The 25,527-nt window shown below is 35.9% G+C and overlaps 1 protein-coding gene across 3 annotated transcripts in view; it reads left to right on the top strand.

Annotated features, from left to right (window-relative positions):
- The window catches only part of LOC117912053 (aarF domain-containing protein kinase 1), a 45,783-nt gene that overhangs the window by 4,869 nt on the left and 15,387 nt on the right, over positions 1 to 25,527 (top strand). For 2 of the 3 annotated variants that reach the window (XM_034826490.1, XM_034826488.1), the window contains exons 4-8: positions 7,104 to 7,197; positions 19,833 to 19,910; positions 21,443 to 21,509; positions 24,293 to 24,378; positions 24,512 to 24,562. In XM_034826490.1, the coding sequence (XP_034682381.1) occupies positions 7,104 to 7,197; positions 19,833 to 19,910; positions 21,443 to 21,509; positions 24,293 to 24,378; positions 24,512 to 24,562 (376 nt within the window). The remainder of the gene's footprint in view (positions 1 to 7,103; positions 7,198 to 19,832; positions 19,911 to 21,442; positions 21,510 to 24,292; positions 24,379 to 24,511; positions 24,563 to 25,527) is intronic. The other variant, XM_034826489.1, reaches the window with a different exon arrangement.

Below are 25,527 nucleotides of genomic sequence, written 5' to 3'. Positions count from 1 at the left end.
ATGTGTGTGGTGTGGATTTTGGGATAGTTGTTACCCTCATACCTTTTAATTGCAATACCTCATATAGTCAATGAAATTATATATGCATTGACAATTCATAAGTGCATATGTCATTTGGAGTTGGAAAATTATGCATAATATGGAACCTGACAATGCCATTTTGAGGAGATACATATGTGGAGAACAATCTCTACTTTGTTGGTATTTACTAGGAGACTAATGCTTGTGTTGCATATGCACATTAGCATATAGAATGCATTTGGTTTAGATGTATTTTAACTAGGGAATGGATATCTTATATTCAAGTATGAGATTACCATTTTTGGGTGCTTATAACTTAGTAAGTTTTGATTTCCTTAGATATAAAATCTTCTCGAAATTGATAAATGTCATTCCCATAGAAGACTTGGTACTTTTTTATTCTCATTTTTGGGGAATAAAGATAAAAGGACAGTGGATGCTACTTTCTTTATTTATAACTAGATTTAGCTTTTATAAATATCATTTGAGAGATTGTTATGTAAATTTACATTAAATTCACATTAATTTCTAAGTAATTCCTAAGATAATCAAATGCTATAATAGAAATAGAATTTGATGAGAATTTCAATGCTCGACATTAACCATTAGCATGAAACTTTCACATCCATTATATCCTGAGAATTTGTTTTTGGAAATGTAATTTCTTTCCCCAAATATAGATGTCAACAAACCACAACACCCATGGGGAAAAATTAGGGTAATTGAACCATAGGTCAATGGCTGTAACTGTAGGGTCCTTTTTGGAGAATATTAACCTAGTGAAATGTTTAGGCTTGGGAAGAGAGTCTTGGATTGAGATTTGAGAAGGGGGGTTTAGGGAATATAGTAGTGGATCAAAGAGGTCTGCACTATATGATTTTCTTGGGTTATAAAATGAGGTGAAAAGAACAAAAGATGGCTGAAAAAGAAGAAAAAATATTCTTGGCAATCACACTAAGGTTCCTAGGCAATCACTCATTGGAAGAAGACAATCACACCCTCAAAGGAAGCATAATAGATACTGAAACTTTTATTAGAATTTTTTTTCTCCGTTTTGAAAAAGATATATGTATAGACTCTTATTACCCTTCCCTAATAGGACAACTTTCTTAGTTCTTGGAAGAATGGGAAAAGATATTGGAAAGGAATATTATTAAGAAACTAAAAGAATTAGAAACTTTTATAATATAATAAGAAACTAAAAGAAATAAACACTTGATAAAAGGTCAACTACTAACTAAAATAGAACCTTAACAAATTAAAATGGAAATTTAACAATTTAACCATGGGAAGTGCCAAGAGGAATTTAAATCATCATAACTACCTCTAATTAAAGCTTGGGTGGTAGAAATATCCTTTTCCCCTCTCTTGTAAGTCTTTAAAGGGTATTTCCAATGTTATTTCGCATCATCTCTCCTTGGCTTGAAAAAACTAGACTTCAATGAGTAAAATAATGATACTTATCAAAAAGGTCACAATTTATCAATTGAAGTTCTTTAGACGTAGTCTATGTGCAATAAAAAAGACAACAATGCTTCCACTTAACCCAATACTTTTGGTAACCTCCTCTCTCATGAATACAATTTGATCATCAAGCACACCTTCAATGTTGTTCTTTAAGCTTGGTGTTGGAGGCAATTGAATGACTGCTTCATCTTCAAGTCCTTATGATTAAACATTACTGGTACTCGTACCATTTGGCAGTTCAAGAACATGAGCATTAGAATTGATTTTCTTTACAATCTTGTATGGACTAGTATTTTTGAATTGTAGTGTCTCTCGATACCAGGGAGAATGGACTCCCTTGTTATGTAAGTGGGATATTATGACATGAAGTTCCTTATGAGCACCTTTAGGAAAACCATTGGGTCTTGTACGAATCATCCTCATATCCTTTTCCTTAAATTTAGAAAAACGTTTTCTAAAATTAGCATGAGCCTTGTATTTTTTATTGCTAAGTGCAATTCTCTTTCGTATTCCATTATGAACCTTCATCATGTGACTAGGAACATCTTGTTCCTTGGCACTTGATCTCACACTTGAAGGCAAAGGAACCAAATCAATGGGATTTTGAGGTTGTAGACTAGTAACACTTGCAAAAGGAGTGTGTCCCTTGGTTTGACTTATTGAATTGTTTTAAGCAAAATCTTCTATGGGACATAATTGACCTAATTGCCCGGGTGAGTTCGTTCTTGATCTACAAAACTAACTAGAGAGGGGTGCCAGGTGGGGGTGTGTGTTGGTGGAGTTTAATAGGTAGGGTAAGAAATTTATCTCAATTTTTAATTTTATTTGGATTTTAAATATTTTAATGATTCAAGCAATAATATAGAAATTCAAGCACGCATAAGACCATTCACAGAGTCTCCCATAAACTATTAGGTCTAAAAGACTATAGATCATATCACTGTAATAGAATCTACGAAATATGAAACAATCTTTTGTTTTGAAAATTAAAGCATTGACTTTTCTTATGCTGACTTGAACCCAAAGGAATTACCAAGTCACTAAAGGAAGGATAATGTTTCTTGTTGCTTTCTTTTTCAAATTCATGCTTAGTGAATACTTTTTTTATTGCTTTTCCATTGATTGGGTGCAGAATCTTCTTATGCCCATTGTGCACAAGAGTGTAGATATTTTAGTAGCCATTATGTTGCACCCTTCATTAAAAAATTCATGGTCTTCCAAGTAAGATATGGGCAACTTTCAGTAGCAAAACATTACACTGTACCTTTTATTCAAAATCATTACTAATTTGGACTATAACCAAACAACAAGAGCTTATTAGAATCGATGCATTATTCGCCCATGCTACTTCATACAAATCTAGATGCTTCTTTGTTTTTAGATTAATCTTCTAAATAAGTTCTTGTGAAGCTTTATTTGAACTACTATCTCTATTAATAATTAGAGTGCTTAGCCTTCCTTAGCAATGGAAGATGTTAGTCTATCACCAATCCTTTTGTTCTCTTGCTTTTGGAATGACCAATAGATGTCTTACTAAAAGACTTTGATACACCTTCTTCTCAAAGTTGCTCCTCAGTTTGGCTCTCAACTTCCTTTGGTTCTTTGATACAAAAGTGTAACCTTTTTTCACTTTGATACAAAAGTGAAAAAAAAAAATGGCATAGTGACCATGCCTTCTACACTTGAAGCATAATGGAGTTGTACCAATCCTTTTTGTAGCAACATTGTAACAACTCACTCCCAACCATGTAAATATTGTCCACTTTAGGCCTAAAGGGCCTTTAAGGGTTTAAAACATGTCTACATAGTTAAGAGAAACTTATACATATATAGTGTCAAGAACTTTTTCTCTTATCCGATGTGAGATATTACAATCACCTTGATTTGGGAGTTTGTAGACATATTTTAAAGTTGTGAAGACCCTTAAGACTTAGAGCGGGCTGCAGACAATATGTACATTGTTGGGACGAGTCATTGCAAACACTTATTAGATTTTTTTCCTTTGTTAAGACCTACCTTAATGGCATTAGAAGATTGTGGAGTGTTATCTCCACCAATCACATGATGATGAGTGTTGGAATTTGTTGTACTTCGGGGTTTCCTTGTGGGCCCACACTTTGTGACCCTAAATGTCCAAAAGCCCAGAAATTGAGTAATGCTTCAATTTTAAGGACTATCCGCCATAAATGTGTTGCATCTTTTACCTTTGCCTTCACAAAGTGAACCTTGATATTCTTGAGCATAGACACCAATTAAAGTGATCTTTCATAAACATAAGCTAATAAAAAAAGCCGAAAGATTCAATTTTCTTGAAAATTCAACAACTTCAATGTCTAACATTTTTTGTTGCATCATGATCTTGCATGAAGTTTGTGAGCCTCTCTATGTCCATATTATGATGGATGTCTCCTATTATGTCCCTTTGTTGATTACCCATTGTAAAATTATACTCTATTGGCTAATTGGTCATAATGATGGCTCCTACCTCCTTCAATCAATTGTTTTCTTGGTTGTTGTCCAATAGTCTCACTATCTCATCTGGTCGATTGTTGAGTTTTATGATGGTCTCTTGTTGGGATTGTTGTGTGGTAGAACCTTCCTCCAAATGTGTTGAAGTAAATTGCTCAACTTTGTAGTTGCTTGCACCTCCCTAAGATGGTTGTCTATAATCAAATAGCTAGGCCAAGGATTCAATATTTAAGGATTTGAGGAGGAGAACAAGAATAAAATTAGAGCAGCAGGAAAAGAAGAAAAAGATAAAATAAAAAAAGATAAAGAAGTAAAATAGGAAATCTTAGAATCTTACTAAGGCCTTTTAAGAGTCCCATATAAGAGAAAATTAATGAAGTTTTACTATTGAAAATTGCAAGATATGCAAAAATTTAGCATTATTCATCATTAATCATTCATTAATCCCGTTTTACATCAACTAGCCTTATTTATAGGTTTTGAAAAACCTTAAAAACTGAATAAAACTATGAAAATAGAGACCTTAACTTATGTAAATAGCATATTAAGATTCTTATTCATTTTCTAAAACTACTAAATTCTCTCAAAACAAAAAGAAACTTTCTTTTTAGTATTAGCTTTATAAAAACTTCTTTAACAAGAGTTTATAATAAAGAACATTTCTAGATTCTAAAGACTCAAATAAAAACTTCTAAACAAAAAGATTAATTTAGAAAATAAAAAATCTAAAAACTTCTTTTAATGATAGTTTTAAAACTTCTCAAGTGTTAAATAAAACTTAAATGCTAACCATTAACTAATTATGAAACTAAAGAATCTAAAAGTTACAAAATCACCTAAATGCTCTTCATAGAGTAATTCAAATTTCTTTATTTCCTTTTATTCTTTTCTTGAGTGGATCTTGGAGCCTCATCAATCATAATCTCAAAGGAAACATGATAGATGCTAAAAATTTTACTAAAAATCTCTTCCTCCACTTTGAAAGACTATGATGATGATGTATATAGACTCTTCCCTAATAGAATAATTTTCCTAATTCTTTATTATGCCTTGTAAGAATGTGAAAAGAGTTTCCTAGTATCTTATCACTTTCTCATTCTGCTAGATGGGGAAGGCCTAAGGAGGGGACTTTCTCTGCTCATATTTGAGAATATGTTGTTAGAGGAGGAGGGTTTCAAAGAAATGCTGAAAAATTGGTGGGTGGGTCTTAATTTTAATGGGTCCCATGGTTTTGTTTTGGTGGCCAAACTGAGAGCTTTAAGAGTAGTCTTGAAATCCTGGAATAAAGATGTATTCAACTTTATTGAAGCTAGAAAGAGAGTGGCCCTTAGTCAAGTGGTGTTTTGGGACGAAAAAGAGAATGTTACAACCTTGCCTTTGGAAGAGATTGAAGCCAGATATGAGGCAAGGGAGGATTATAAAAAATGGGTCCTTAGGAAGGAAATTTCATGCAGGTAGAAATCAAGGGAAGTGTGGTTGAAGGAGGGTGACTGTAACACCATTTTTTTTCCATAAGATGACAAATGCCCACAGAAGAAGAAACTAGCTAGCTAAGGTGAAAGTGAATGGTAGTTGGCTTATTGAGGAGAATGAAATAAAAGTTGGTGTGGTTGGGGCTTTTCAGAACCTCTTGATTGAGTGTGGATACCCAGTATAGGTGGTTTGACTTCTGAGTGTTTAGAAAGTTGTGAGGCTGCAAGGCCAGAGCATCCATTCTTGGAAGAAGAGGTGTTTGCTACTCTCTTTGATCTAGGCAAGGAGAAAGCACCAAGCCCAAATGGGTACACTGATATTTTGGCTTTTTAGTTGGGAGTTTGTGAAGAAAAAGGTGTTTATGTCTCTCTTTTGCATGCCAAGGTAGGTTAGCCTGAGGTTGGAGAAGATTCAAAGGAATTTTTTTTTGGGGTGGTGGGGCTCTTATGTAGAAACCTTATTTAGTAAGGTGGAAAACGGTTTGTTCGAAGAGAAAGAAGGGGGAATTAGGTGTGAGGTGCATCTCAACGATGAACAAAGCCCTCTTGTGCAAGTGGAGTTGGCTTTTTGCCAATGAAAGAGGGGCTTTCTGGATGTAAGTTATTAGTCAGAATTATGATGAAGATGAAGGGGGGTGGTGATCCTGTGAAGTGAGAGATAGGTATGGTTTTGGCCTTTGGAAAGTCATAAGAAAGGAGTGAGATCTTTTGAGCAACATTCTATCTTTCTTAGTGGCAAATGGTTAGAGAGTGAAATTTTGGAATGATAAGTGCTGTGGAGATGAGCCACTTTGTGTTTCCTTTCCTTCCTTATTTGCCCTATCCTTATCTAATGAAGCTTACGTGGCAGATGTTTGGAACTCTAAAGGCGAAGGGGGTGGATCGGCTCCTTGATTCTCTAAGCTCTTTAATGATTGGGAAGTGGAAAGCGTGGAGCGCTTTTTGATGAAGCTCCAAGCAATAAGGGTGCATAGGGATGTGGAATATAGGGTGATATGGACAACTTCAAGGAGTGTGAACTTTTCGGTTAAATCTCTCTATTCTGTGTTGGAGCTTGATGACCCTGTATTGTTCCTAAGAAGCATCATTTAGAGATCTTGTGCGCCACCTAAGGTGGCTTTTTTTGCATGGGAAGCAATTTGGGGGAAAACCTTAACTTTAGATGAGGTCCAAAAGAGACGGTTTTTTTTTTTTTTTTGACAAACAAATGTTTTTTAACCACTCCAAAGAAGAAACTGTTGATCACATTATTAATGTCATAGCGTAATGTTTATCCATATCAACCTCACAGTGGCACAACTTATTGTGCATGTAGGTTCTATCCTGTTGGTTATGGATTGTTAAACCAGTCACTTGAGCTGAATCAAATTATTCTTGGATGCATGTCAACAATGACTGGCACATGGCAATTGCATGTCATAATTTGATGGATTGCTTACTATATCTAAATTACAGGTTGGACTAGAAAAGAAAAAAGAAATGAGGTCAAAACAGTTGTTTCTCTTTTAATGATACATGCACTATGCTTGCTGCTTTGTACTGGGTAGACACTCATTAAAGCTCCTGCTCCAAGTTACGAGTCTTTTGCCCAAAGAGAAATCTGTGTACAGTACAGAATCAGTTTATACTTGAAAGATAAGAATCTAATTTCATGATCTATTTTGTAAATAACAGATTTTTGTCATTTGATGAAGAACCAATTGCTGCTGCATCTATTGCCCAAGTACACCGCGCACTGTTAAAAGATGGTCGAGAGGTAGCAATTAAGGTTGGTCAGTGCTATAATGGCATTTGAAGTTATTTTCTATTTTAAATCATTTTCTTTCCATGAGAATTTTACTGGTGGTCGTGTGATTCACATTTGAAGTTATTTTCTATTTTAAATCATTTTCTTTCCATGAGAATTTTACTGGTGGTCGTGTGATTCATTCATATTTAATGGAATTATTTAAATCTGTTGCCAACCTGCTAAGACTTTTGTGTATTAAGGAAAAGTACTTGCTTTTTGTCTTTTCTTCCACCCATACTACACAATTTCCATCAAGAAGAAGTCCCTGGTTTTTGACTCATGGAAGGTTATTTTTTCTTTATTTTTAAATTTATTTGGCTTTTTAATAGTTTTTGGTACATATTTTGATCAAACTCCATCATATTCACTTTTAGTGAGCTAAACTAAGGTTCAGCCTGTTTCATAATAATCATTCCTTCTTCCTACAGTTACTAACCAGAATATGGAGTTCTTGAGTGTTGAGATTAATCTCTAGATGGTTCAAGTATAAGACACTGGTCCCCACAAATGGCCTTTTGAACATTAGTAGTCATATTGCTGTTTGATTTCCAACTTACCTATTTAATTAATTAAGAAATGTGGATGGCTATTTGTGGGAGTAATGGTGATTTAGATTGCTTTGACAGTATAGATACCACCAATTTGCTTCTGGGTGTCAGTATCCATGTGAGCAGATTAAAATTAAGCTCTTTTGTTATCATTTTTGTATCTTTTATATAGGAAATGAAGAACGATTATTAATAAGAGCAAACTGAGAAGGATGCATGATGAAGGACAAGAAATCCTTCAGAAGAGAAAATAGAAGAAACAAACAAAATAAATCTCCATGCACATACAACATATACTCCCTCACAAAGATGATTAAGAAAAAATCCCTTCAAAAGAAAGCAAGACCTAGCTTCCCTTTTCAATAGTGAATCCATCTCTTGGCTAGTGGATCTTTCTCTCTAAGAAATGATAGTTCAACATGTCTGAAGACGTGGGAAAACTGTAATACCCGACTAGGAACTTCTATTCACTGCAGTAACTGAAATCATAGAGGAAAAATGCAACTCTTTGTTCTATTTTATTGAGAATGCAAGCCTTAAATATATAGGCAATCTATTTAGGAAGATAATTACGAAAAATAAAATGTTCCTAAGAATTAGGAACCTAAGAAACAAAAAGCTAAAAACTAGGGGGTTACACATCTTTATTTGAGAATTAAAAAATAGATAATTACTCTAACAAAATAACTGGATAATTAGCTAGAGTTTATCCAAAGTTATCTCCAATTGCCAACCTCCCCCTCAAGTTGGGGAATATATGTCTAGTAGTCTCAACTTGCTTGTGAGCTCATCAAAATTTTGACGAGGCAATCTCTTTGTCAGGATGTCTGCTACTTGTTCCCTAGTAGGCACATACTCCATGTTAAGCATCCCTCCTTCGATCTTCTCTTTTATGAAATGACGATCCACCTCCACATGTTTTGTTCTATCATGGTGAATCGGATTGTGTGCTATGCTTATGGTTGCTTTATTGTCATAGTATAACAACATTGGATTAGTTGTAGTCACATGTAGTTCTCCTAGAGGCCTTTCTAACCAAATCAATTGGCAAATCCCTAAAGCCATCGCTTTAAACTTAGCCTTAGTACTACTTTTAGTCACCATTGATTGCTTCTTACTTTTCCATGTCACAAGATTTCCCCAAACAAAGGTGCAGTAACTTGAAGTTGATCGCCTATCTTCTATTGATCTTGCCCAATTTGCATCAGTAAAGGTTTCTAATTTTTTCTCTTCTGATTTCCTAAAGAAAAGTCCCTTTCCAGGTGTTATTTTGTGATATCTTAGGATTTGAAACATTGTTGCTAGATGTTTTTTTTTTTTTTATCAATAAGTATATAATTGTATTGCAAAGAGGCGCTAAAATAGCGACCCACCGAATTATAGTATAAAGGAACTTACCCCCTTACAAAAGGGCCCATACAACAAGGTAAAAAACAAAAAAATCTTCTTAACGCATACACACCCACTCTATAAAATCTATTAAGGTCAAAGGACCATCTTTTATCCACAATTTGGTTTCCGACCACAATAAATACACAAAAGATGCTTTCAGTTTTTGAATGGACAGACCGCAATCCTCGAAAGCAATTAAATTTCTAGCCTTCCATATAACCCAAAACAAACATAACGGTCCCAATTGTCACGCTGCCTTCCTCTTCTTTCCCACAAAAGAGCCCCTCCATCCTAAAAGGGTTTCCTTCACCGAAAGAGGGAAAACCCAAGAAACTCCAAAAAAAGAAAGGAACAACATCCACACTTCCCTTGTTTTTTCACAATGAATGAGAAGGTGGTCAATTGACTCCTCACACGTATGGCATAAAAAACATCTATTTGCCATAACCCAACCTCTCTTTTGCAAACGATCCAAGGTTAGAACTCTCCCCTAAGAAGCCTCCCATGCAAAAAAGCTTAATTTGGGCTGCACACAAGAGTTCCAAATAATCTTCAAAGGGAAAGAAGCAAGAGACCCCGGCTGCATAGTCCTATACAAAGATTTTACCGAGAAAACCCCATCCTTTGATTCCATCCACTTCACCCTATCCTCCTCATCCACCCTGACCTTCTTCCCTTCCAAGCAACAAAACAGCCTTTCCACTTCTTCTAACTCCCAATCGTTGAAAGGTCTATTGAAACAAGGGTTCCAACTTCCCCCCCTTTCCCCCTCGGCTGTCCACACTTCATTTACCCAAGTCTCTTTGTAAGAAGCTAAAGCATATAAAGAAGGAAAAGTCTCGCACAAAGGGATGGTTTCACACCAATTGTCTTTCCAAAACCTCACCTTCTTACCGTCACCCACCACAAAGCCAAAAGAAGGGGTTACTAAATGTCCCATTTTACTTATTGCCTTCCACAACCCAACTCCATAGGCCTCCCTAGTCTCACAAGATCTCCACCCTCCTCTTTCCTCCCCGTATTTCCCTCTAATCACTTGGTTCCAAAGTGCCTTTCTTTCATTTGCAAAGCGCCAAACCCATTTGCCAAGGAGAGCCCTATTGAAAGCCCCAAGACTCTTAACCCCCAACCCTCCTCTTCTTTTGTCTAAACACACAATTGGCCACCTTACTAAGTGCGGTTTTTGCTCAAGAGCCCCACCACCCCACAAGAAGTCCCTTTGGATCTTCTCCAATCTGATTCTATCCACCCTAGGCATCTGGAAAATAAACATAAAATAAATCGGCAAATTGGACAAGGTACTTCGCACTAAAGTAATCCTCCCTCCTTTTGAAATGTATTGACGTTTCCACATAGCCAATTTCTTTTTGAATCTTTCTTCTATTCCATCCCACGCTGCAATACATTTAAACGGAGCACCCAACGACATTCCTAGGTAAGTGGAAGGCAATTTTCCCACCTTATAACCGAACTTATCAGCCAACTCTTCCACATTCTCAACTCTACCAACCAGAATCAGCTCACTTTCTCCATATTTGCTTTTAACCCTGAAATTGCCTCAAACCACATTAACAGCCAGCATAAGTACAACAACTAATCCTCCTTTGTTTCACAAAAAATCAACGTATCATCAGCAAACAACAAATGAGATACCTGGACCCCTTCGCCTCTTCTTCCCCGAATCAAACAAGGCGACAAAAAACCCCCAGCAACTGCTCTCTTTAGCAAACAACTAAAGGCCTCCATCACAACTACAAATAAGTAAGGCGACAGGGGGTCTCCTTGCCTTAACCCCCTTGAGCTTTGGAAAAAACCTGTAGGGTTTCCATTCACCATAACTGAATACCTAATAGTGGATAAGCACCACTTTATCCACCTGCACCATCTTTCCCCAAACCCCATCTTCTCCAACACCGCTAAAAGAAACGACCAGTCCACATGATCATAGGCTTTCTCAATGTCTAATTTGCAGAGAATCGCCCCTCTATTGCTTTTCACAATGGAGTCAATTGCTTCATTAGCAACCAGCACTGCATCCATGATCTGCCGCCCCTCCACAAAAGCATTTTGGGACGTTGAGATCACCTTAGCTAAAGCACCCTTCATTCTATTAGCCAACACCTTAGCTAACCACTTATACAACCCTCCCACCAAGCTAATTGGCCTAAAATCCTTCAAATCCTCTGCCCCCCCTTTCTTAGGAATCAACACTAGAAAAGTTACATTGAGACTTCTTACAAAGCTCCCAGTCTCATGGAACTACCTGAAAAAGTTCATTACCTCCTCTTTAACAAATTCCCACGAAAACTGTCAAAAAACCATTGAAAAACCGTCAGGGCCTAGCGCTTTCTCGTTGCAAAAACCTGACAGTGCCCCAAAAACCTCTTCCTTTGAGAATGGCTTTTCCAGCCCCTCCACATCCCCCTCTTCCAGCCTCTCAAAATTGAAGGCATCTATCCTGGGCTTCCACCCACCCAGATCTGCCAGCAGCCCTTGAAACACTCTGCAAACCTCCTCTTTGATCTCCCTTTCCTCATTGTACCACCTCCCATTCACTTTGACTCTATTCATCTGATTCCTTCTTCTATGAGCATTAGTCATCTGATGAAAAAATCTTGTGTTTCTATCCCCCTCTTTTAGTCATATTTCCTTAAACTTCTGCCTCCATGACATTTCTTCTAAAATGACCCACTTTTTATACATCTCTCTTGCCTCCTTCCTGGCTTCTTCTTCTTCCAAAGACAACACGCGAACACTCTCTTCCTTATCCCAAAAATCCATTGAATTCCAAGCATTTTGCTTCTTAACGGTAATCTAACCGAACACCTCTCTATTCCAATTTCTCATAATCGGTTTTAAAGCCTTTAATTTCTCACTCAAAATGAAACTGGCTGACCAACTAACCTGAATCCCCTCCCACCATTTTCTCAAAACCTCTTTAAAACCTTCCTCCTTCAGCCACATATTCTCAAATCTGAAAGGCGTGGGCCCTCTCCTCATCGCCCCCCATCAAGAATAATTGGAGAGTGATCAGATACTGGCCTAGCCAAAACAACTTGAATACTCCCCTGAAAATGAACTTCCCAATCTTTAGAGATAAGGAATCGATCAATTCTCGACTTTAAAAGATTATTAAGACCTCCACTCCATGTGAACATCCCCTCCTGAAGAGGCAAATCCTTAACTCTAGCTCCTCAATCACTTCTGAGAATCTCCGCATTGTCGGGGACAAACGGCCTTCTCGACTTTGCTCAGAAGGGAATTTTATCATGTTGAAATCTCTTGCAACACACCACGGCTCATTCCACAGCCCTCTAATGGCCCCCAATTCACTAAGAAAATCCTCTCTCTCCACCTTCACAGAGGGCCCATACACTCCTGAAAACATCCAGCAGAAACCATCCTCACAATTCTTAAAACGGCATGAAACTGAATAATTACCCGCCTCCATTTCCACCATCTGTAGCACCCTATTATCCCAGAACACCACGACCCCCCCCCCCCCCCCCCCCCCGCCGCACTCCTTGAATTCAAAACCCCCTATTCCAAACATCTTAGGGGACTTCTCACAATTCCATTAGTCATCTCCTGTATTTTTGTTTCTTGGAGACACTAAATCCGCCTTCTGGGTTTTAATCACATCTTTAATCAATTTTCTCTTATCTCTATCATTTACCCCCCTTACATTCCACGACAGAATTCGAATCCTCATCTAACACACTCTTGATACCCCTGTCCCCTCCTGACCCACTGTAATTTACTAACCATTCAAGTTTCTTCAGCTCGCGATCAAATCTTGAGGGTCTCTGCCCTTTCCTTTTTTTTCCGCTTAATCTCTCGCTTCGATCTCTTCTCTCCCTCATCTTATGAAGAAGTTTCAGAATCTCACTTTCATAGCCCTCTGTAGGCATTCCCAGACAATGACAAAACTTTGCCAAACAGTTGTACCTCCACGATTCCACATCCTCTCCCTCTTTCTCACCCCTTTCCTCCCTTCCTTCTTTTAACGGGAAAGACCCGCTCGCACTCCTCCCCCAGTCTCTCTTCTGCCGGACAAACACTCAGAGGGTTGACACTCAACCCCTCTTCGGTTTCCTTCAGAAAGACCTCGTGACCACATCTCTCTTCCAGCTCAAGCAAAGCCCCCCCCCACCCTAGAGAAAGGAGAAGAAGAAGAAAAGGCGCCCCCCCCACCCACCCACACGCAAACACTCGAAGGCTTAAAGAGGGAATACCTGGAAACTTCCTCCAAAAGGCAGGCGTCCACTATGGAACAACTTTCTGGCGTCCCTCTCACCGCTGTAGACCCCATCCCTCCGACCATTTTCTCTTCAGCGAACCACCCCTCAGCTTGCAAAAGACGATTCAAAGCCCTAGCCTTTATAACGAGCTCGTCCCAAGGTGTCTTATGAGGAAGCGGAGCCTAAACTGTTGCAAGGCTGGGCTGCCCCTCTCCTGCTGCTGCTCACACTCGTTGCTAGATGTTCTTCACAAGGGGCATGCATGTGACTTACCACACTCATTGCAAAGGCAATATTCGATTGAGTGTGTGAGAGATAAATAAGCTTACCTACTAGTTGTTGATATCTACCTTTATCCGCAAGAGTCCTAGTTTTATTTTTCTTATTTTGATCCATTAGTGTATCTACAGGTTTGCAATCGAGCATACCTATTTTCTTTAATAATTCAAGAGCATATTTTCTTTGAGAGACCAAAAGACCGTTTCTTCTACTCCTTGCTACTTCCATTCTAAGAAAGTACCTTAAGGGTCCGAGATCCTTAATTTCAAATTCTCTAGCCATAACGCCTTTGAGCCTTTCCATTTCCTCAAGATCATTCTTGTGAGAATTATATCATCAACATACACTATAAGGATGGTGATTTTACCATTTGACGAGTGCTTGAAGAATAGGATATGATCAGTTTGCCCCTATGTAAAGCTGTGACCTTTTATAGTTCTAGTGAATCTTTTGAACCATGCCCTAGGAGATTGTTGCAGACCATAAAGGAACCATTTCAACTTACAAACAAGATTATTTCTTCCATTGTCTTCAAATCTTGGTGGCAAGTCCATATAAAATTTCTCATCCAGTTTTCTGTTTAGGAATGCATTATTGACATCCAACTTTTGAAGAGGCCAATCTAGGTTGGCTTCCAATGACAAGAGGACTCATATGGTGTTTAATTTAGCAACAGGTGCAAATGTCTCTTGTTAATCTATCCTGTATATTTGAGTGAAACCTATAGCAATCCAACGCGCTTTATACCTCTCAACTGTCCCATCTGATTTGTATTTGACAGTGAACACCCATTTACAACCCACTGTAGTTTTCCTTTTTGGCAATTGAACAAGTTCCCAGGTATTATTTTTTTTCAATGCCTTCATTTTCTCTAGTACTGCATTTTTCCACTCAGGGATAGTTAGAGTCTCCTGTATAGACCTCGAAATCTCAACACAAGAAATGTTAGTAGTAAAGGTTCAGAAAGAAAATGTTTATAAGACACAAAGTGGGATATGGGGTGCATGGTGCAGGATCTTACACCTTTCCTATGGGCTATAGGCAAATCTAGATTTCCAGAGACAACTGGATTTGGATTTTTCTAAGGTAGAATCTAAAATACCTAGATCGTTTTGCAAAGCTATCACATTTGGTTCAAGCTCTTGATAGTGTGGTTCCACAATAGGCAGTTTCCTTTGAGGTTTAATCCTTCTACTATAGACAAGGAGTTCTTATCTCTTCGGATCTCCCCTGTTTCCAAAATGTGTTGATTTGGTGACATAGTAGGCTCAACTGGATTGAGATGAGTGGAATTAGGTAGGGTCATGACTGGAGTTGCTCAGGGGCAGATGGGGCACTAATAGACTATGTGTTTGTTTCCCATAAATACTCTTCACTCTTAAGATTCTCCCCTCGAAAGTGTTTGCAGAAAAGTATGGTTGGACTAAAAAAAAGTGACATCTTTAGAGACAAAAAATCTCTATGGTTAGAGAAAAGCACTTGTACCTATTTTAACTTGGAGAGTATTCTAAGAACACACACTTGATGGCTTGTGGATCGAGTTTGCTTCTGTTTTGGCAATGGACATGGATGAAGGTTGAACAACCAAATGTTTTCAAGGGTAAGGAATTGAGTGATTGAAATATAGGATAAGACTTAATGAGGATAGACATAGGCGTAAGATACTGAAGGACACGATTCAGGAGTCGGTTAATTAGATAGCATGTTGTGAGGACAGTTTCTCCCCATAGGTGTTTGGGTACACGTATGGTAAACATAAGGGCTTGGGCAACTTTTAAGAGGTGATGATTTTTTGTCTCGGCAAGGCCATTTTGCTAAGGTGTATTGACACAAGAACTTTGGTGAATTATACCATTTTGTTCTAGGTAACCTTCCAAATAGAAAGAAAATATTCTTGACCATTGTCAGTCCTAAGGACTTGGATTTGTGCTTGAAATTGGGTTTTAATCACCGAATGAACGGTTTGAAATATTTTGCGAGTTTCAGATTTTTCTTTTAGAAGGTATATCTAACACAACCTTGTGTGGTCACAATAAAAGTTATGAGCCATTTATTGCTTGAAATATTAGTTACCCCTAGAAGATCCCCAAATATTACCATGGATAATGGAAAAAGGCCTCAATGAATTGTATGGTTGGGGGAGGAAAGGAACTTAGGTATGTTTGGCAATTTGACAAATTTCACATCGAAAGGAATGAGGGTCTTTATTTTTGAATAAATATGGAAACAAGTTTTAAGTAAGGAAAACTAGGGTGGCCTAATCTATGATGCCACAACATTATTTCATCATTAGAAACAGAAATAGATTTGAATCCAAAAACAAGAGCCTGTCTAGTCTTCGAGTCCTCATCCCCAAAGACATACACCCCTTCATGTACTTTAACACTACTAATCGTCTTCCTTGAGTTTAACTTCTAAAATTCACAAGAGGAGGAAAATTTAGCTATGCAACTGAAATCTTTGGTAAGCTTAATTATAGACTGTAGGTTACATGATAAATTTGGTACATAAAGGATTGAAGTTTGGGTACTATTTTTAGAGGTTTTAATTGAGCCTTTTCTTGCAACAATTGACAAGGACCCATTAGCTATCTTAACCCTTAGATTATCAGAACAAGGAGTGTATGAAGAAAACAATTGAAAAGTACTGTCATATGGTTTGAAGCACCTGAATCTATGATCTAAGATGCTTTTGAATTTTTTGTGACACTAAGGGCTGCTAGGAAATTACCTATTTGAGCAAGATTACAAGATCTGACATTGGTGTTAGGCTCTTATGATCGATTCAGAAGTCTATATAGCCAGGTCCATTTGTTCCTTGCTAGATATTTGAGTGGTTGCAGATTCTTCCCTTTTAGAGGTTGTTCCTGCATCTGCTGCAACTTGAAAGCCCCTTCCATTACTCTATCTAGGCCTCCAATTGGCAGGTTTTTCCATGCAGCAGCCAAAATTGCTTTGGTGGGGCCGAGTTTGTTAAAATGATCCAGCGCACTCGTCTTCCAATTCTCTGCTCCCCATGGTATCCATTCTCACCCCCTTTTGAAGCTAGAGCAAAACCTTCCACCAGGGTATTGTTCTAATCCTTCTCTTCTCCCAACATCACCTTTCTCTGGCTCTCTTCCCTTCTAACTTCAACAAACACTTCATCAAGTGGCAGCATTGGTTCCTTTCCAAGAATCCTTCCTCACACCTCATCTAGGTCCTTGTTGAGACCAGCCAAAAAGTCAAACATCCTTCTCTATTGACCTTCTCTATTTTTCAGTACACTCAGGGCAGCAATCGGTCTCTATAAATAAATCTAACTCTTGCCATAAAGCTTGAAGATCAGTGCAATATTAAGTTACACAATGATTACCTTGTTTGGTCTCCTTCAATTTGCACCTGATATTTCAAAAACCTGGGCTGAGATTTTGAGGTCTGAATAAGTCCTCTTTACTGCATCCCACACTTCCTTTGTTGTAGGTAGAAATAGGTACATCTGACCAATCTTGAGCTCCATTGAATTAATCAACCATGCAATAGCAATGGAATCTTCTAACTCCCAATTTGAAAGGCTGGATCATCTTCAAGTGGCTTCTTTGTGGCTCCTGTCAAGTGCCTTAATTTTCCTCTTCCTTTAATCACCAATTCCACAGCCTGGAACCATTACAACCAATTTTTTCCATTTAATTTTCATCCACGAAATTGTAGAGAGGTATTGTCTTCTCCATATAACAGGGAAGCAGACATAGTTTGAACCATCTGTTGTATAGGACCTAAAGTAGCTATTGAAGACTCGTTTCCACGATGTCCTCCAGCCATGACAGTCCTTGCCATGAGATTGAATCAGGCTCAGATGTGCTGCGGCTCTGATACCATGAAATCAGAGAAGAAAAATGCAACTCTCTGTTTTATTTTATTGAGAATGCAAGCCTTAAATATATAGACAATCTATTTAGTAAGATAATTATGAAAAATAAAATATTCCTAAGAACTAGGAACCTAAGAAACAAAAAGCTAAAAACTAGGGGGTTACACATCTTTATTTGAAAATTAAACAACAGATGAATACTCTAATAAAATAACTGGATGATTAGTTAGAGTTTATCCAAAGTTATATCCAACTGCCAATAGTAACCAAGAAGATAAATACCAGTGACTCCCTTTCCATACTTAGGACCAAATTTCCTAAAGAATTGGCCTCTTTGAGGCCTTTAATAAGGACCTAGATCTCAACTTAGATAGCCATCCCAATCCTAGTCAGTTTGAAGAGGGCTTGAATAACGTTTCTTCACAGTTGCCTGATAACTCCTCCAATACCCATCTGACCTACAAATTCTTCTGAACTTCTCAAACAAACATCTATCTAGTTCATGCTAATAACTTTGAAGAGTGCTGCAACAGTTGAGATTGGCTCAAGTAATTAAGAATCAATGGACAATTGATCAATTAATCCAAAAATGGCCAGATAGCAGCTTTACTTAAATTGGCTGGTTCAAATGGGTCATTGGTCCAACTATTGGGTCAATAAATTTTTCATCAGTAAAACAAGTTGACAAAGCTATCCGAACTAGGAGGGGGCCAAATGGTGGTCCAACCAATTAGACCGGCTGATTCAAATGTTAATCACGGTTCTTAGCAATGGAGTAAGAAAGTGAAAGTAAGTGGGATAGAATACATCAAATTTATTCTTGAGGGGGGTAAAGGGGGTGGGAAATCATCTAAAAAACTAGCTTCGTGGCTAGTGTTTATGTTTTTTACAAGTGGGAGTAGGCTCAAACCCAATTAATGTAGGACAACTCCAGGATGGTTGTCTACAATCAAAAGGTGCATCAAGTTTCAATCTTTTAGGTTTTAAGGAGAGGAACAAAGAATGGAATTTTAGCGGGGAAAAATAAACAAAATAAGGAGGAAGAAAGATAAGAAAAAGAGATAGAAATCTTATAATTTCACTTACAAAAAAATTAGTAGTCTCACTATTGAGAATTGTAGAGTATGCAAAGAAAAGCTAAATATTATTGATCATCAATGCTCAATCATGTTTTACATCAATTAACCTTATTTATAGGCTTTAGAAAATTTAAAAATTTGAATAAAACAATACAAAATAAACCTAACCTATGTAATAATTGATTAAGACTCATATTCATTTCCTGAAATTATTAAGTCTCCTAAAAAAAAAAAAAAATCAAAGTTTTCATTTTCAAAATTAGAAATTTACTTTATAGAAATTTCTTGTAATAAAATTTTTGATAAAACAAACCTCTATTCTAAAGAACTCAAAATAGATACTTTAGGATAAATGGATTATGTTAGAGATAGAAAGTTCAGGTTTTTTATTTTTTATTTTTTCTCCTTTTATTCTTTTTCTTGAATACACCTTTAAAGGTGACTCATCCCCAAAACTCCCCCTCATTTGAAAGAACTCAACTCCGATGAGTTGGATGCTTGATAACATTTATAAAAGTTAAGATCGGGCTTCTAAAAGTTAGTGGCCTTAATCCAAGTATTTTTGAAGTGTGGTTTATTTCACCATTTCGCAAAAAAATTCTGGTATCCATCTCCTTGATGAGTTGATACAACTTGATCTTCAAGGACATACTTAATCTCATTACTAAGTATGTGGGGAACATATCTTGATTACAATGACCCAATATGTGGGGAATATATAACCACTTAAGGGTCTCACCCATAGGTCAAAGTCTCTTGGTGATTTTAGCACAAACTTAATATACTCTCATGGTTCACCATAGATCCTATCTAATGTGTAACCATACATGCTAGGGCACTTACCATGGGAACCTTATGTCAATAACAAAGACTAGACACCCCTTCAATTAAGAGGTAGTACACTACAACCTCAAATGAATTACCTAAGCCTATAAACCAATTGTGAACAAATCATCTACTTGTAAGAAACTCATGACTTCATTATTCCATACAACTCCTAATGCACCAAAGTTATAAACAATGTAAGAGATGTGGGGCCTGAATGCTCAACATATATAATGTGCAAACAGGATAGAGAAAGGAGAACCAAAGTCATAATAAAAATACTAATGAATTTCATTTATTGTTACATCATGTCATGCTTTAAGGGTTCTATCTAATAGCTTATACTTGATTCGCCATCTAAAACAAAATAATAACCAATCTTTCCTTTGTATGGAGAACAGGTACAGTACCCGGGGTTAGAGTATCAAATGAAGTTAGACACTGCAACCATGTCTTTTCTCTCAAAATCTGTTGCATGGGTATGAGTTAAAATACCTCACATACTTATGATTTTTTGTACTTAGAATAAATTTGATGATCTTTCCATGAATTTTGTTGGATGTTGAATTCTATGTCTTCCTTTTTTTTGTCATGTTTTTAAAGAGTTATTAAAAGAAACAATAGTTCTCTTCTCTAGTGTGGCATTGATATGATCATGCTAATTAACAATTTGGATAAAATGGGTTAGGTAGATTAAATTATGTATTTCTGCAATTAGATTCTATGTGTTGGTAAATGGAACTTCCATAATTTTTTTTTTTTTTAAAGTTGTATGGCTTTGAGATAGAGCAATCATACTCTCACATGTTGGCATATGTGAGAATAATTGTATATTGATTTGAGGAAAAAATGTACATCTTGTAGAAAACCATACAATGAAAAAAGGAAACAAATTAAATGCTAGAAATCTATCCCAAAAATCATGGAAATTACAATTCTGACTTCTTAATTTAAATTGTTATATACAATTATTGAATTTCCCATTAAGAGGCTAAATAGAAACCATTATTTTCCTATTAAATAAGGGTCATAAAGGCTGAATAGATGTGGTTGATAGACCACATCTATCAAAATATTGTTAAGAATTTCTTATCTTTTTGGAAAATATTGTCATTTTCCATTATGATCGATGAAATTGAAATTTTAACCTTTTATTATAACCGTATAGGTCTTTATTTTGGTACTAAATGTTTCATATTTTCAAATATTGAAATTCAATGAAATATAATTTTTATCTTTGTGTTAATATTTGTTATTCACTTTTAAAGTCATATTTTTTATGAGCACACATTATCTTAATGACCATTGCATTAAGTTTATTATACATATTTTATTAAAAGAACTAGTGTAATTAGTACATTATTTATTATCTTAACATTTCTCATATTTTCATCCAAAATTTCCATTTTTTAGAGCCAAATTCCATGGTTTCCATCATTTTAACCAATATCCATATTTTCATTGATATTTTTGTATAGTCAAACTACAGTATTTTTGTTGATATCAACATTTTCATTGCCGATTTTGGAGACTCATCCCCATTACCTCAACTCCTTAAACCTCTTATATAACATCACTATTCAGATTATGCATATATCCACATCTCAAACTTTTAGATATGCCATCTCTTATTACTATTTCTGCAGTTTTGATCTCTTAAATTGGTCAATGGACACTGATCTATAAACTAAGCTTGCCATGTGGCAGGTTAAGTGCTTATACAGTGTGAAATGGGGTATTGTTTTTCTTTAAAATTGGATAATTACGAATTTTTTTGAAAGAAAAAATTATACCTAGTTAGGCAATTGGGGTATTTTTTTCTTCTTTTGGAGAAATATTTGGTTTCAGTGGTTTTTAAGATGGGCAAGTGCTTTTATGCATTGATTTTTTTTTTTCATTTTTTGGTGATTTTTTTTTTTTTTTTTTTCCGTATTTTGCCAAGTTATTTGTATCTTTGCTGCCAAACACCTTTCATTTGCTTTAAGAATTTTTATTTCTCTTTGTTCTACAGTTTTTTCCTGCATACAGATTTGAGTGGGCAGTATCAGAATTTGCTGCGGCTATTACTTTGGAACTTGGTTAGTTTTGCAATTAATTTTGAGAAGTTTTTTTTTTTTTTTTTTTCTGGCTTTCCTCAATTTATCAGGATTTTTCGATTTGGTCAAAGCACATGTTCAAAGGGTTCTTAAATTTTTTTGGAAAAGTGGCATGCCTAAGGCTCAAGCCTGGTACTTCCAGGTGAAATGCCAACTTCCATCCACTTAGGCAACTAACCTTTATTAAGTTTTCTACCCTACATGTTCTTATTAAAAAAAAAAAAGGTTTTCTACCCTACATGTTATATATAGTATATCGGCACATAAATTTTGTGTCCATTTATAAAAAAAAAATGTTAAAATAAAATTTTAGTAAATGAATTAATTTTAATTATCTTATTTTCAAAGTCAATTTAATTTACTATTGAAAATACAATAATCATAAGTTAAATAAAAAAATTATATAAATTTGTAAATAAAATTATAAATATTTTTAAATAGAAAAATAATTACACATATATTTGTAAAGTAGATATATCATCATTTTAGTATTAAAAGTATTTTCAAATTCTACGTATGATTGTTCAATGTCACGAATTATATTATTCATATATTAATTTTTTCAATAAAACAACTTTAATATATATATATTATTGTCTCCATCAATGCAAGATTCCTTCATTCAATAGTGTTACGAAACTACATTGATCTTCATTTTGGTATCAAAGGAAACCCATTATAATGTAATATGTATAAATCGTTGGCATGACATTTAAAATCAAGTACTTTATGTAAATTAATATTAAGTGTACTTAGCCCTACTTGAAGAAAAAGAAGCAGATGCTTCTCACTGATGCCTTAGACTAATGTTGCTAGTGTTGCTAAGCAACATTTCCTCAACCCATACTAGACTATGTCTAGGCAATATGTGAGCAAAACACTAAGCAAAGGAAGAGAACACCCAGGGGATCTTGAAATAATGGAAGTTTATTCATAAAGAATGTTTACAAACCTCTGCTAAGGTATAATGCTTTAGAACTCTCAACTCTGGGTGCACTCTATGTTCCACTCACCAAATGAGATCATCACCTATTAATATGCTCCCTAGGAAATTTCTATAATTCCCAAGGTTTCTTGAAACTATCTAGAACCTTTCTACAACACCTACAAGATGTTTAGTATCTACAAATGTTTTGAAGTATTCTAGATACTCTTAGTCTCTACAAAACGTTGGAGAGGTCCACACAAGTCCATGGTACCTCTGAGCCTTTCACATAATTCTAAAGATTCCTGCCCAATGGATAGATTAACTCACTCTTGCCTCCTTGAATATTCTGATTGTCTCTAATGAGCCCCAGAAAATGTCCTAAGTAGTTTCTAGAATCTTTTACAAGTGAGGACCTTGTTTGAGCAGAACGCAACAGCAAGCTCATATGCATGTATGTGTGTCTCTAAAAATCTTGAAATTTGAACCTGTATTTGCCACATCTTTTAGTTTGAGGCTTTTAAGATCTGATTTTTCACTAAAATGATGAACTCTGTTGGATCTGATTGCAATTATCAGTACTGTTAGGCCAGATCTATTCTTTTATCAAACCTTTTCCTGACAAGATTATCAAGGTTTTTGCAACACCATTTGAATTCAATAAACAATACTGAAATTAGCACTCAAGTTTGTATTTTGTCCTGACATTGGGGTGGTTTGGTTTTTGATCTCTACATATGAATGTTAAAGAATTTCTATTAACCAATGAGAAACATTTGGATTTTAACCTGCATCTTTAATTTATCATTCATATAATCTAACTAATTCAGGTGAAGAGGATTCATTATATTTATAAATATGTTCAAAAAAAAAGTTAGCCAGTTCAGCCGATGGCCATCCCTGATCACATCCACTAAATGGAGGTTGATGGTTTTTCCTTCTAATGTTCTTTTAGAATAAAAATGTTGTTGAATATAAACAAAATGTAATTATAAGCTAATATCCTATTAGCCTGCACTTGGTATTCTAAATTATCACTCTTTTTATAACAAGTCAGCTTTTTTATTCTCCACTGAGAAAAGATGGAAGGATGACTGATGTAGGACAACCCTAGGATGGTTGCCTACACTCAAGGGTAGGTGGGCTAGGGTTTTACTTTTAGGGTGTAAGGAGAGGAACAAAGAATAAATTTGATGGTAGAGAAAATTATAAGATAAGAAATAGAGAGAAAGAAGAAACAATGAAGAAAAGATGGAAAACCTTAGAGTCTCACTAAGGCCTTCTAGGAGTCTCGCCTAGAAGAAAATCAATGGAGTCTCACCATTGAGGGTTGCAACCTTGCAATGAAAGAAAGTATAATATTATTCATCAAGTTCATTTCTTTGATTTACATTGATTAGCCTATTTATAGGCTTCTCTAAGAAATCCAAAGTCTACTAGGACTCTAATAACCTATTATGATTCTAATTCTAATTATAACATCCAAAGTCTACTAGGACTCTAATAACCTATCATGACTCAAATTCTAATTATATTATAACTCAACTAGCTAATCCTTATTAGACTTCAACAAATACCAATCCCTATTCAATTCTAATTAATATTAATCCTACTTAAAGTTTACTTAGGTCTTCCCTTTCTTCCTTGAATAAACTTTAAAAGGCTTTCCCCCATCAATGACCTAAGCATTTCTTTAGAAGAGATTCATTTTAATAAACGTTTGTTTTTATTCCATTTTTAAAGTCAAGATCTAAAATTATTTATAGACTAATCTGCATTTTGCTTTAAAGTAGAGATCTAAATTTATTGATGAAGAAATGGTTTTATGGTGGCTCTACAGATTTCATTCAAGAGGCAAGAAACTCAGAGAGAACAGCCCACAACTTCAAGAACAACAAAATAGTTAGGGTTCCTCATGTTTTTTGGGTATGAGACTTTATGTATGCCATTCTGCTCGTAGTTTTATTAGTGATTCTTTGATACTACATTCATTACTGAGTTTGAATGCATGTGTATTATGTTGTTTCTGACTAGATGACTTCCATGTATATGTGTCCAGGAATTGACAACCAGACAGGTTTTAACAATGCAATTTTGTACAGGACACAAGGTATGGGTTACCTAACCTGCTTAATATGGTGCATGGTAGATTTGACTTTCATTATTTGATGCTTCTTTCATTTCCCTGTTCATTGTATTTATCTCTCTTGACACTACATTTATGTGAGTAGAAGAAACTAGCTTTTTCTTTATAAAATTCCCTGATTTAACAAATAATGTTTGAATGTTTTCACTTCAATAAATTATAGGATTCTAGCATCCCTACTATTCTTGATTGTGGTTCTTCCATTCTTATTTGTCCACTGTTCTTGCCAAATTATCTGGCCCACTTTCTGATGTAGGATTCCTCAGGGCTTACTGGATATTGGAGGGTTTGGAGGGCAACATATGGCATTAGCGTTGTGGTAGATGTAACTCAATCTTGGCACTTAGTTTATTGTTGTTAAGAGGAAACTTAATTGGTCCTACAGGAAATGATGGTATGGGGTATGAGAGAGCACATGGATGCTATGGATGTTGTGCATATGGACAAAAGATTATAGCGGGAAATGTAATATTAGGTTATGCTGCATATGTTATGTAATTTTGTAATGCCAAATACATGCTTTACAAGAGAAATGGACATGTTATTGCATCTAACAAGGGATCAAACATGAGCCAGACTCTTCTCCATTTTAGATAAGATTGGAATGTGACCTTCTAATTATGAGTCTTCCTTTTTGGGCTTCCCATAAAGTTAAGATAGTTTGGAACTTGGTGGGAAGGTGTCACAGAAGCTTGGTAAGCTGGAAGAGGCATTACCTTTTAAAAGTAGGAAGAGCTAGACTTAACCAAAGCAGCTTACCAACCTTACAAATTCAGTTTACCAACCTTTATCATCCCAACCTTGGTAAGAGAAATACTACTAAAGCTACGTAGAAATTATTTATGGGGTTGTTTGAAGGAGAGATGCATCAATTGAAGTGGGGCTGTTGCACTCACCAAAAAGTAGATCGGATTAGGTATTGTAATTTG

Source organism: Vitis riparia, chromosome 4 (genome assembly GCF_004353265.1).
Source record: "Vitis riparia cultivar Riparia Gloire de Montpellier isolate 1030 chromosome 4, EGFV_Vit.rip_1.0, whole genome shotgun sequence".
NCBI classification, from domain to species: Eukaryota; Viridiplantae; Streptophyta; class Magnoliopsida; order Vitales; family Vitaceae; genus Vitis; species Vitis riparia.
Note: the sequence above shows the minus strand (reverse complement) of the source record. Positions and strands in the feature narration are given on the sequence as shown.